This window comes from Capricornis sumatraensis, chromosome 15, assembly GCF_032405125.1.
Source record: "Capricornis sumatraensis isolate serow.1 chromosome 15, serow.2, whole genome shotgun sequence".
Classification (NCBI taxonomy): Eukaryota; Metazoa; Chordata; class Mammalia; order Artiodactyla; family Bovidae; genus Capricornis; species Capricornis sumatraensis.
In genome coordinates this window covers 76,924,211-76,937,643 of record NC_091083.1, presented here as the reverse complement: position 1 = coordinate 76,937,643, position 13,433 = coordinate 76,924,211, and the positions used below count along the sequence as shown (strand labels likewise).

Genomic DNA, 13,433 nt, shown 5'->3' with positions numbered 1-13,433 from the left:
CTATGGTTTTTCCAGTGGTCAGGTATGGATGTGAGAGTTGGACTGTGAAGAAGGCTGAGCACTGAAGAATTAATGCTTTTGAACTGTGGTGTTGGAGAAGACTCTTGAGAGTCCCTTGGACTGCAAGGAGATCCAACCAGCCCATTCTAAAGGATAGGTCCTGGGTGTTCTTTGGAAGGAGTGATGCTAAAGCTGAAGCTCCAGTACTTTGGCCACCTCATGCTAAGAGTTGACTCATTGGAAAAGACTCTGATGCTGGGAGGGATTGGGGGCAAGAGGAGAAGGGGACGACAGAGGATGAGATGGCTGGATGGTATCACTGACTCTATGGACATGAATTTGAGTGAACTCCGGGAGATGGTAATGGACAGGGAGGCCTGGTGTGCTGCAATTCATGGGGTCGCAAAGAGTTGGACACGACTGAGCAACTAAACTGAACTGAAACCTAGGCACAAAGAAAGCATTATACTGATTGTTCTACTGATGACTCTAAGACATATCTATATTAATTAGATTGACAAATTTAAAAATTAATGCCAGGTACTAATTTAATATTGAATTATTCCCCATTCACATGAACTTGAAATTCATCTAGTTTTCAGTTCAGTTCAGTTGCTCAGTCGTGTCTTACTCTTTGCAACCCCATGAATCGCAGCACGCCAGGCCTCTCTGTCCATCACCAACTCCCGGAGTTCACTCAGACTCACGTCCATTGAGTCTGTGATGCCATCCAGCCATCTCATCCTCGGTTGTCCCTTATCCTCCTGCCTCCAATCCCTCCCAGCATCAGAGTCTTTTCAAATGAGTCAACTCTTCGCATGAGGTGGTCAAAGTACTGGAGTTTCAGCTTTAGCATCATTCCTTCCAAAGAAATCCCAGGGCTGATCTCCTTCAGAATGGACTGGCTGGATCTCCTTGCAGTCCAAGGGACTCTCAAGAGTCTTCTCCAACACCACAGTTCAAAAGCATCAATTCTTCGGCGCTCAGCCTTCTTCACAGTCCAACTCTCACATCCATACATGACCACTGGAAAAACCATAGCCTTGACTAGACGGACCTTAGTCGGCAAAGTAATGTCTCTGCTTTTGAATATGCTATCTAGGTTAGTCATAACTTTTTCTTCCAAGGAGTAAGCGTCTTTTAATTTCATGGCTGCAATCACCATCTGCAGTGATTTTGGCGTCCCCAAAAATAAACTCTGACACTGTTTCCACTGTTTCCCCATATATTCCCCATGAAGTGATGGGACCAGATGCCATGATCTTCGTTTTCTGAATGTTGAGCTTTAAGCCAACTTTTTCACTCTCCACTTTCACTTTCATCAAGAGGCTTTTTAGTTCCTCTTCACTTTCTGCCATAAGGGTGGTGTCATCTGCATATCTGAGGTTATTGATATTTCTCCCAGCAATCTTGATTCCAGCTTGTGCTTCTTCCAGTCCAGCATTTCTCATGATGTACTCTGCATATAAGTTAAATAAGCAGGATGACAATATACAGCCTTGACGTACTCCTTTTCCTGTTTGGAACTAGTTGTTGTTCCATGTCCAGTTCTAACTGTTGCTTCCTGACCTGCATACAGCTTTCTCAAGAGGCAGGTCAGGTGGTCTGGTATTCCCATCTCTTTCAGAATTTTCCACAGTTTCTTGTGATCCACACAGTCAAAGGCTTTGGCATAGTCAATAAAGCAGAAATAGATGTTTTTCTGGAACTCTCTTGCTTTTTCCATGATCCAGCAGATGTTGGCAATTTGATCTCTGGTTCCTCTGCTTTTTCTAAAACCAGCTTGAACATCAGGAAGTTCACAGTTCACGTATTGCTGAAGCCTGGCTTGGAGAATTTTGAGCATTACTTTACTAGCATGTGAGATGAGTGCAATTGTGTGGTAGTTTGAGCATTCTTTGGCATTGCCTTTCTTTGGGATTGGAAGGAAAACTGACCTTTTCCAGTCCTTTGGCCACTGCTGAGTTTTCCCAATTTGCTGGCATATTGAGTGCAGCACTTTCACAGCATCATCTTTCAGGATTTGAAATAGCTCAACAGGAATTCCATCACCTCCACTAGCGTTGTTCGTAGCGATGCTTTCCAAGGCCCACTTGACTTCACATTCCAGGATGTCTGGCTCTAGATTAGTGATCACACCATCATGATTATCCGAGTCATGAAGATCTTTTTTGTACAGTTCTTCTGTGTATTCTTGCCACCTCTTCTTAATATCTTCTGCTTCTGTTAGGCCCATACCATTTCTGTCCTTTATCGAGCCCGTCTTTGCATGAAATGTTCCCTTGGTATCTGTAATTTTCTTGAAAAGATCTCTAGTCTTTCCCATTCTGTTCTTTTCCTCTATTTCTTTGCATTGATCGCTGAAGAAGGCTTTCTTACCTCTTCTTGCTATTCTTTGGAACTCTGCATTCAGATGCTTATATCTTTCCTTTATTCCTTTGCTTTTTGCCTCTCTTCTTTTCACAGCTATTTGTAAGGCTTCCCCAGACAGCCATTTTGCTTTTTTGCATTTCTTTTCCATGGGGATGGTCTTGATCCCTGTCTCCTGTACAATGTCACAAACCTCATTCCATAGTTCATCAGACACTCTATCTATCAGATCTAGGCCCTTAAATCTATTTCTCACTTCCACTGTATAATCATAAAGGATTGGATTTAGGTCATACCTGAATGGTCTACTGGTTTTCCCTACTTTCTTCAATTTGAGTCTGAATTTGGTAACAAGTAGTTCATGATCTGAGCCACAGTCAGCTCCTGGTCTTGTTTTTGTTGACTGTATAGAGCTTCTCCATCTTTGGCTGCAAAGAATATAATCAATCTGATTTCGGTGTTGACCATCTGGTGATGTCCATGTGTAGAGTCTTCTCTTGTGTTGTTGGAAGAGGGTGTTTGTTATGACCAGTGCATTTTCTTGGCAACACTCTATTAGCCTTTGCCCTGCTTCATTCCGCATTCCAAGGCCAAATTTGCCTGTTACTCCAGGTGTTTCTTGACTTCCTACTTTTGCATTCCAGTCCCGTATAATGAAAAGGACATCTTTTTTGGGTGTTAGTTCTAAAAGGTCTTGTAGGTCTTCATAAAACCATTCAACTTCAGCTTCTTCAGCGTTACTGGTTGGGGCATAGACTTGGATAACTGTGATATTGAATGGTTTGCCTTGGAGACGAACAGAGATCATTCTGTCGTTTTTGAGATTGCATCCAAGTACTGCATTTCAGACTCTTTTTGACCATGATGGCTACTCCATAGTGTCTCGTATTTGGAGTTGTTTGGTTTGTAAGTGCTTGCTTTTGTTTAGGCCAATTAAATTAGAGCTCACTTATAAGCTAACCTCAGCGATACTATCCAAAGACAGAGAAAGACACATACTGAGACATACATATACTCAGACAGACACGACAAGAGATCTAGCTTCATTTTCTAAACTTAGTCATGAATCAGATATCTCTATATAAAGCTCACTATTTGATAAGAAAGATGTTAGAAGGTTTCAGAACCCAAACTTTGCATCTTCTCATACATAGAAAAGTACTGAAGTCTTTAACTTGGAATATCTGGCTTTCTTTTTTTTTAATTCATAAAACTTTTATATTTTAAGAAATATCTTTTTTTTTCTGTGTACTGCTTGAAACAATAATTGAATAACTTCTCACCTTGATCCTGAGATGCTCATAAAAAATTAGGGGTGGTATAATCATTTTATAATACATACCTATGTCAAATCATTATGTACACCTTAAACTAATATAATGTTGACAGCAACTGTATCTCAATAAAAGTGGAGAAAAATGAGGGTAGAGTGATTAGTTGATTGACCCTGTTTCTCTGTCAACTTCAGAGAATGACAGGCCCACCACTAATCCAGAATTTTTGAATATGCTCCTCTAAGGGATCATTGTCATGGGCCTCTTGAATGTTTCTCTTTTTTTTTTATTTTTAATTGGAGGATGATTGCTTTACAATATTGTGTTGATTTTTACCATATATTAACATGAATCAGCCATATCTGAGTTTCTTTAATTAACAATAATCTTTTGACATTCAGACTGCGTGCATGCATGCACGCGTGCTCAGTTGCTTCAGTCATGTCCATCTCTTTGCAACCCTATACAGCCCACCAGGCTCTTCTGTTCAAGGGATTCTCCAGGCAAAAATATTGGAGTGGGTTGCCATGCCCTCCTCCAGGGGATCTTCTCAACCCAAGGATCAAACCCAGGTCTCCTGCACTGCAGGCAGATTCTTTACCCCTGAGCCACCAGGGAAGCCCAACGTTCATACTACCTGCCCTTTGTTGCAGGAAAATTATACTCCTATATAACCTGGCTGCGCCCTCGCCTCCTCGCAGCAGCTGTCTCAGGGTTACTTGAGAGGCTGCCCTGGGATTAAGTCCTAAAACTTTCCACTGAAGAACTTAACTCTCAACTCTTAGACTGTGAATATTTTTTAAGCCTACAGTGTGGCCTTCAGGACTCCAAACACAAGTAGCTGTGCTGCAGCAGAAACTAATCGAGGTCCCCCCATTGTGTTAGCCCCTATTCAGTCGTTACTCTTTCCACTCATTCAACAGGGCTCCTACAGATGGCTTTTACCTCCCACCCTCTCTTTCTCGCTTAATTGCATGCTGAAAATGATTGCCTTCTAGCTAAGGTTATACTAGGCACCTGATGTTTACTTCTCCAGGACAACACCCCCTAACGCTCCTCCCCTTTGTGAGCATTCTCCATCCAGAACGAAGGTCTCAGAGTGATAACCTTGAGCACAACCAGAACCTGTTTCAGAGCCACCTGATGCCAGCCTTATCTCCATGTCTCCAGGAGGGAAGAAGAATGCAAGACTACCTCAGCTCCATCCTTATCTACAGCCCCATTTTCTAGCCTGAAACTGTATGACCCTTTCCTAATTTCCAGGAAGTGGGGCACAGTCTCGCAAGCGTTAACCTACTGTGGCACCCTTTGCCTGGCAAGGTAATAAAACCACTCCTTTCTACTCCTGCAAAGCTTTGCATTTTCTGTTTGGTACAGGTGAACAGAAGCCAGGTTTTCAGCAACAGTATCTATTATTATCCCCAAATAGAAAGTACATCCACAGAAGGTAAATAACTTGTCTGAGGTCACATAGATAGGGAATAGCAAAAGGAAAGTGAAGTCGCTCAGTCGTTCCAACTCTTTGCAACCCCATGGACTGTAGCACACAAGGCTTCTCCATCCATGGGATTTTCCAGGCAAAGGTACTGGAGGGGGTTGCCATTTCCTTCTCCAATAAGCTGGAATTTAAATTCCTCTATCTCCAGTGATGAGGCTTTTAACAACTACTGAAGCACGAGTAAAGATAATCTAACACCACTGATGTCTCATAGGAAACTCAACAAATGGAAAAGAAAATTTATTTCATCATAATATTGGATTGGCCAGAAAGTTCATTCGGGTTTTTCCATGTTATGTTATGGAGAAAGCCGAACAAACTTTCAGATCAATCCAATTCAAGAAAATTTCCCTTTAAAAATATGTAGATTAAAAAGCATTGCATGTTCCATCTAAAGGATAAACAAAGAGGTCTTTAGGCTTTCAGGTAGGAAGTAAAGTCATCTCTAAGGCAGAAAAACATTCAGGACACTTAATGGGGACACTCCATGGCAGAATTCCATGGAACCAGGTCCACAGTTGTTCTGGAGAGAGAAAGTCTGATCCAGAGTTTTTTATCCCATGAAATTGTCCTTGAAGTTAAAGGCAATATGCAAAAACCCCGGGGAAATAAAACGTGTAAGCCCCTTGTTTTTGTAGAATTATCTATCCAACAAAATGTTTATGAGGATACCTTGTAAAGATATTTAGTTCACATGGTGGAATTTCAGTGTCCACTATGATAGGCATCAGCCACGTCTGGCTACTGAGCACAGGAAGTATGACTCTGCCTTAAGCGAGATCCCAAAGACAGTACGAAGAAAAGTAAACCATCATATTACTCTTTATGACGTGTTGATTGTATGTTGAATTATACTATTTTTGATCCATTGAGTTAAATAAACTATTAATAAAACTAGTTTTACTTCTTTCTTTTTCCTCTTTAAAAAATACTGCTACTAAAAAAAAAAATCTGGGACCTTCCTGGCAGTCCAATGGTTAAGACTTGGTGTTTTCACTGCTAGGAGGGACCCAGTTTCCATCATTGGATAAGGAACTAAGATTCTATGCGCCCCACAGCCAAAAAAAAAATGCAATTACTAGAAAATTTTAAAAATCTCTTTGTGGTTTGCATTATATTTCAACTTCATAACACTAGGGTAGAATTTGGGGGAAGTGATTTTGCCTTTTGTTTATGCTATTAACTATAGCTTGATCTTAAAAGAAATGATGATTTATATGAAACAATAAACTCATTATCCCAAAATTCAATAAAAGAGCCAATGAACAAAGAGCTGTGTTCTCTCTCCTGGAATGCTGAGACACTAGCTGGGAGGCTCTGGATGGGAACCAATAATAATAGAATGGAGAAGAGCTGTGCTGGGCTTTCAGGGACCACATGGTCCAGCCCACCTGTTTTACAGATAGGGAAACGGAGGTCGCCAAAGGTTCTTTCTCAGTCCAAGGTCACAGGGACTCAAGTCTGCAGTAGTTGGGGCTGAGACTATAGTCCCGATGCTACAAAAGCTCCATCTTAGGGGACTTGCCCGAAGGCCTTGAAGAACCCATCCAAGGCCAGTTGGCATGGCCTCCAGTTCTTGCAGCCCACACTCCTGGCCCAAGGTGCTTCCTATTCCAAGTAATGAGAATCAAGATACTTCCCTCAGCTCTGGGGAATAGGACCCTTTCTCCTTCAGCTGCAGCTATAAGTTCCAGCCTCCCAGCCTCGGCCCAGAACACACAGCTACTCACACCATGAAGCTCAGCTGCCTACTTGCCCTTTGCCTCACCCTCTGCCTGGTGGGCTTGGCGAGCTCAGGAAAGACCTCAGGTGAGCTGAGGGGCTGGGAACAGGGGCCCCGAGATCATCGCCTATGGGGAGGGGGGATGATGGATCCAACATGCCATCTGGTCAGGAGGCGACAAGGACCTAGACACGGGAAAAGGTTCCCTGTGGTCGCATCCAGTCTCAGGAAAATCGGGCCAGACCTCCCAGGTGTCTCTCGGTGACATCATCGCCAAATTTTAATTTTTCTTAAAAAGCAATACATATATTTGTTTTAAAAAGACAAACTATATGTAAACGTGTGAAGTTTAAAAAACTGGTCCCCTATTTCACACAGCCCCAACAATCCTGCTCTCCAGATTCCTACTTCCTAGAATTCTTAAGCAAGAAAAGAAACGTTGACAGTGCTTTGAACAGGAGGCCAGATTCTCAAACTTGGCTGCACAGAATTCCCCTGAGGTCTCTCTGGGTCTCACACTCAGAAATTCTGATTTAATGGATCTGGGACGAAGGCTGGGCATCGGGACTTTTTTTTTTTTCCAAGTTCCCCAAGAGGTTCTAACATTCTAACCAAGATTGAGAATTTGCTGCCCAAATAGAAGGTCTCAAATTTCTTCCTAGAATGGCCTCTTCCCTATTCTGGGTTAAGCTTCTCCCAGTAAATACAACAGTCAAGGTCACACACATTGAGGATTTACATAAGGGTTCCGTGGAGCTGAGTTGACTCATGTGCTTATTTGTTTGAGGGATGCTGTCCTTATTAGGGAAAGTGTCATTCTCAAAGTTCTGTGTGCTACATCCCATAAAAAGAGACCCTGAGGTCCTGAATGTCTGAGGCAAATGGTTAAGGGAGGGTGTGTGTGTATGAGTCTGTGTGTGTGTGTGCATGTCTGATAAATCATTTTGTGTGATACCCAGAGCCAGATGTGAAAGGAAGTAAAATAACAAGTGATTCAGTAAAAGAGGCCAGTTTCTTTATTTGCTGATTACCCATGGATATTAAAAATTATTCAATGTAAATATCTAAATATCTTTTTCCTAGATATAAAAAATATGATACTTGTTCACTGACACTCAAATGATACTAAAAAGGATTTTCAGGAAAAAAATCACCCGAGATTTCACCACCCAGAGATAACTGCTCCAAATATATGGAAGAATAACCTTCATGTCATCATTCTATGAGCTTATATGTATATATGATATCCACAGACTCACACCAGACCTATTTTGTAATTTGATTTTATATTCAGCAAAAGTTATGAACCTCTCTTCACGTTGATATGAATCATCAACGCTATGCTGCAGTGTTGGCCCACTGACCCCCTGTTGGTGAACGTTTACATTTTTTCCAAATTATAATTTTTTCCCTTTACAAAAAAGCTCCAGCCAACATCTTGACGTCAAGTTATGAGAGGTTGCAAGATACAGCACTTGGGATTAGAAATTGAATCTGGGTATAAATCCCAAGCCTCTCTCAACTTGCAGTCTTTATGATTTTGAGAAAATCAGCAAACCTCTCCAAGCCTGTTTCTCCATTTGTGAAGTGGGGACTGTTACACTCTTCCCATTGGATTATTTAAGTAACAGCAAGAATAGCGAACACCTAGGAGGACGCTTGGTGTAGAGTAGGTGGTGGGGAAAAACATCAGTTCATTACGAGGACACATCAGTGACCATTCTCTTCTTTCTTACCTTTGCAGACAATCTCAAACAGGAGGCTTCCCAGGACTTGTTCCAAACGCCCCCTGACCTGTGCCAGCTCCCCCAAGCAAGGGGCCCCTGCAAAGCTGCTTTGCTCCGATACTTCTATAACTCGACATCCAATGCTTGTGAGCCCTTTACCTATGGTGGTTGTCAGGGCAATGACAACAGTTTTGAGACCACAGAGATGTGTTTGAGGATCTGCCAACCCCCTGGTGAGTCCTCTGATAGACCCAGGAAGAGGAACGGAGGTGACAGGATGCTGGGTGTGAAGGGACAGGGTGTTGGTGAAGATGCTGGTGGTGACACGTTAATATGGGAGTTAGTGATGATGAGAACAAGGGGAATGAGATACCTGTCACTGATGCCTGGGAGGGGTGGTAATGAGGGTGCTGGCAGTGTAGACAGCAAGGCAGTGGCGGCTGGTGGCACTGATAATAAAGATGAAAGGTGGGTTGATTACTGTAGCAAGCCCTTTTAAAATACATGATGGTGAGGGGGTGGGGTGTCTTCCCTGGTGGCCAGTGGCTAAGATTCCACCCTCCCAATTCAGGGGCCTGGAGTGTGATCCCTGGTCAGGGAACTAGATCCCACATGCCACAAGTAAAAGACCTCCTGTGGCACACCTAAGACCCAGTGCAGTCAAATAAATAAATAAAGCACATGGTAGAGCTGGCAGAGGTGAAGACAGCAATGTGACCTTGCAGGGTGACCCTGTTGACAGAGGTGAGGAACGCAGCTGTAGCAGTGATCTGGGTGGGAGGTGCTAGATATGAGGAGGTCCCCGGGCTGGTGGATGTTGAAGGGGTTGGGTAAGGAGTCCAGCTTGATGGCTCTGGCTCTAGGATGCCAATGGGCCAGCCAAGAAGGGAGCTGACTGTCGTCTCCATCACAGAGACCAAGGACAAGAGCTGACGGTGACACCTGCATGTTCCCAGGCTTTGACCAAAAGCTGCCTCAGCTGCCCTTCCTGCTTGGAGGCCCTGTATCCCTCCGGAACTGGGTCAATAAAGTATTCAAAGTTGACGAGGCCTGAAGCCTTCCTACAAGGGCCCTGGGCTTGCCCTCAAAAATCGTTCACAATCACAGGGGTGATCAAACCTGCATCACCCCACCCCCAGCCCTCCAGGCCCTCACTGTCCTGTGTTCCCAGAATGAAGACAGGACAAAGGACGCAAGTTCCCCTTTCAACAGGGGGTCCTCAAGGAAGCCAAACTGAATGGAAATTTGGGGACCTTGGTTGTCTGTCCCTGGATCCTGGCCTGCAACTCTTTCCTACCTAGGGCTGCATGACAAGCCAGAATGTTCTTCCCGTCCAGCAGGAACCATGGCCTGGAGGAGTGTGGAGGGGGTAGAAATTCAGGGAATCTTGGCCAGCTAGGGTGACTGCCCTCTCTCTCCACCAAGAGGAATACTGGAAAAAGATCTTTACACATTTTTTTAATCGTGGTAAAATATATACATGAAATTTACCATTTTAACCATTTCTAAATGTACTATTTAGTGGTATTACATATACATACATTGTTGTATGTATATATACACCATGATCACCACTCACCTCCAGAACTTTTTCATCTTCCCAAACTGAAACTTTGTACCATTAAAAATTAAGTCCTTTTTCTCCCTGTCCTGGGCACCACTACTCTAACTTCTGTCTTTAAGAATTTAACTACTCAGGAACCTCATACGAGTAGAATCAAGAGTATTTTTCCTTTCATAACTGGTTTGTTTCACTTAGTGCCATGTCCTCAAGGTTTATCCATGTTGTAGCCTGTATCAAAATTTCCATCCTTTTTTTGGAGGGGGGCGCTGCTTAGTTCCCTGACCAGGGATCAAACCGGTGCCCCCTTGCAAAGGAAGCTCGGGGTCCTAGCCCCTGGACCACCAGGGAAGTCCCCAAATCTCCTTCCTTTTAAAGACTAAATAATATACCACTGTTAGATACATTTCGGATATTGACCAACCTGCCCACCACCCCCAATAACTCTCTCCTCATGTCCTGCATCTGATCTAACCACTTCCTCTTGCTGGAAGGGAAACTGCTGGCCCAAAGTCAAGCAGCAATACTAGAAGCCAGAACCTGGGGTTCCCAGACCAGGTCCCTGTCCTGGCGATGTCATAGGGACCTTGGTGTGCCCTTCCCACCCCACCCCTCACATCTCCTATTGCCTGGGAGCCAACCTAGACTGTGTTACATCGCATCAGCAAGGACACACTGGGAAGCCAGCCTGGCCTGAAGCTCCAGGTGGGGACCCAAAGCTGAATGGACCCTTGGGCTTTATCCAAGGCCAAAAATGCTTAATCATACATGAATAAGTATATATTTGAGAGAAAGAGCTTTTTTTTCTTTGGGGCCCACCGCATGGCATATAGGAGCTTAGTTTCCTAACCAGGAATGGAACCTGTGCCCCCTGCAGGGGAAGCACAGAGTCTTAACCACACAGCGGGGAAGTCTCTATTCCCTTTCACGTTCTGAACAGCTACTCAGAGACCGAGCTCTGGAAGACAGCAAGGGTCACCTTAACCAGGCACTGTTCCAGATACTGCAGCTACAAAATTCTGGTCCATATGGATCTTAATTATTAATGAGCAGGATACAGAAGCTACACAGTACATTAGATGGTGGTGAGGGCTACCGAGGAAAACAAGGCAGGCAAGTGGTGAGCTGGAAGCTGGAGAAGCAATTTATAACCAGGGTAGCCAGGGAGACCTCTTGATAACTTGATGGTGAAGGTGGTGAAGAGTTGGAGTCTTCAGTTAGGTTGAAGGTAGAAGAGACAGCTTTTTTGACAGGGCATACTGGAGAATAGGGAGAAGGATCAAAAATGAGTCCAAGGTTTCAGGCCTGGGCAGCTGGGGAGATGAGAGCCGTCATTTGCAGAGATGAGCTGACAATGGGTGAGTATGCTTAGGGTCGGGGTGGAGATGATCAGAAGTTTGGAAGATAACTGAATTTGAGATGCCTTTAACATCCAAGTGGAGATGGCAAGTAGGCAGCTGGGTAAATGAGTATGGAATTCAGGGAGGAGGAGACCTAAGATATGGGGTGTCATCTTTGTATAAATTATATAAGACATGGCAGTAGACGGCATTTCTAGGTGCTGACTTGGCTGCAGGTATAAACTCTACTGTTCTGACTTGGCAAACACCCCACTACATGCAGGCTGCCAGGACCACTTAGCTTCAGATAACCTACCCACCTGCATTCCTTTTTTAATATTTATTTTTATTTATTTGACTGCACGAAGCCTTAGGTGCAGTACATGGGATCTTCTTTCTTCGTTGCAGCCTGCAGGATTGCTGGTTCCAGCATGCGGGGTCTAGTTGCCTGACCAAGGATCGTTATCTGAGCCCCCTGCATTGAGAGCCCGGAGTCTTAGCCATTGGACCACCAGGGAAGTCCCATACTCAGCTGCATTCTTATGTCACACCTGGTGTGTTTACTGCTTGAAGTAAACTTGAGTAAAAGCATCTTGACCCAGTTGCTTTTGCAACTATGGTCTGGACTAGCTCACTCATGCCACCTCTTGTCCTACACATGCACACACATTGCTTGTACATTCTAGAAGCTCTGGGAAAACCTTCAGAGGGAACCTGAACAGCCCCGTCTCTATTAGCTATACACCCGATGCGTGCACTGTATTAAAGACCCTGCACTCACACTGGAGGGGTTTCTAGAGAGCCCCTCGCCTTACCCATCCCTACCCCTAGACCCCAGGCCCCAAGCCACAGTAGCCCACACCCATTCATTCAGTCACGTGTGTTGACTGAGCACTGACAGCTTGTCCTGAGTGCAGACGCATTTAAGTGGAGAAAAGCCCCTGTGCCTCCAAGCAACTCCTAGTCTACTAGAAGTTAAAGGGCAGTAACCACCAGGGAAATAAGGAATATGAAAGCTGTCCAGGGAGGGCACCCACAGCAGTTCAGTGTGTCAGGGAAGACTTCCTGGAGGAAGCAACATCTCACCTGGTTTTGTCAGTCAGAGTGAACCTGGCAATTGAGGGGGACATAGTGGTTAGCAGAGCAGGGTATTCTGTTTGACAGGCAATCGACCAAAAGACGGATGGGAGAACTGGGAGAGGGAGGGGCAGATAACGAATAACGTACACACTTGACAAACGTGTCAGAGGAAGAGAACGAAGGTGGGGGCAGGGCAGACACTTGCCAGAGGACTCGTTTCACAGGAATCTGGGGTTACACAGCCAGGACGTGGGTAGGGGCAGGCTTCAATCCAAGGGCTTCAAAGCCTGTGGGTGGTCTGAGGACCACCCAGAACACAAACTCCTGACGAGCCAGATAAAAACTGAAAGGCTGGGCTCCACCCAAACTGACTGAATTCACGGGTCTGGATCCCAGGAACCTGCGTTATTTCACAAGAGCCCCAAATGGCTGCAATGCAGTGTCTGGTTGGAAAATGCTCACCCAAAGCTCTCCTGTGTCCAGTGTCTCTCCAGCGCGACCCCTGGTAACAGGGGGCTGGCTCTCAGGGCTCCTAAAAGGCACAGGATGGTTCACTTTCATGGCCGTGGAGATGTTAACATAAACACTCCCCATCAAACCCAGGGAGTTCTGGGAACCAGTCAGAGAAGGATGCTGGGGGAGGAGGGAAGCAGGAGATGAGAAGGAATTTCTGGCAGGGGTGGGAGGAGGCAGGGGCCTTTGGTTGGTTGGTTGGTTGTTTTTTGGTGGGGGAGGGGATCGGACAGGAAATCCAGTTCCGGTACCTGCCAAACACTCCCTGGCCCCAGCTCTCCCCAGGCCTCAAGGACAGGAGACAAAGAATCAAGGAATTAGACACTTTTTATTCCACAACCAGTAAT

General features: G+C 44.8%; 1 protein-coding gene across 1 annotated transcript; it reads left to right on the top strand.

The window, feature by feature from the left end:
* Positions 1-6,875: 6,875 nt before the first annotated feature.
* On the top strand, positions 6,876-9,525 carry LOC138091031 (colostrum trypsin inhibitor). The gene is made up of 3 exons (XM_068986674.1): positions 6,876-6,951; positions 8,610-8,825; positions 9,506-9,525. Exons 1-3 carry the CDS (start codon positions 6,876-6,878, stop codon positions 9,523-9,525), a joined length of 312 nt encoding a protein of 103 aa, XP_068842775.1.
* The last annotated feature ends 3,908 nt before the right edge of the window (positions 9,526-13,433 follow it).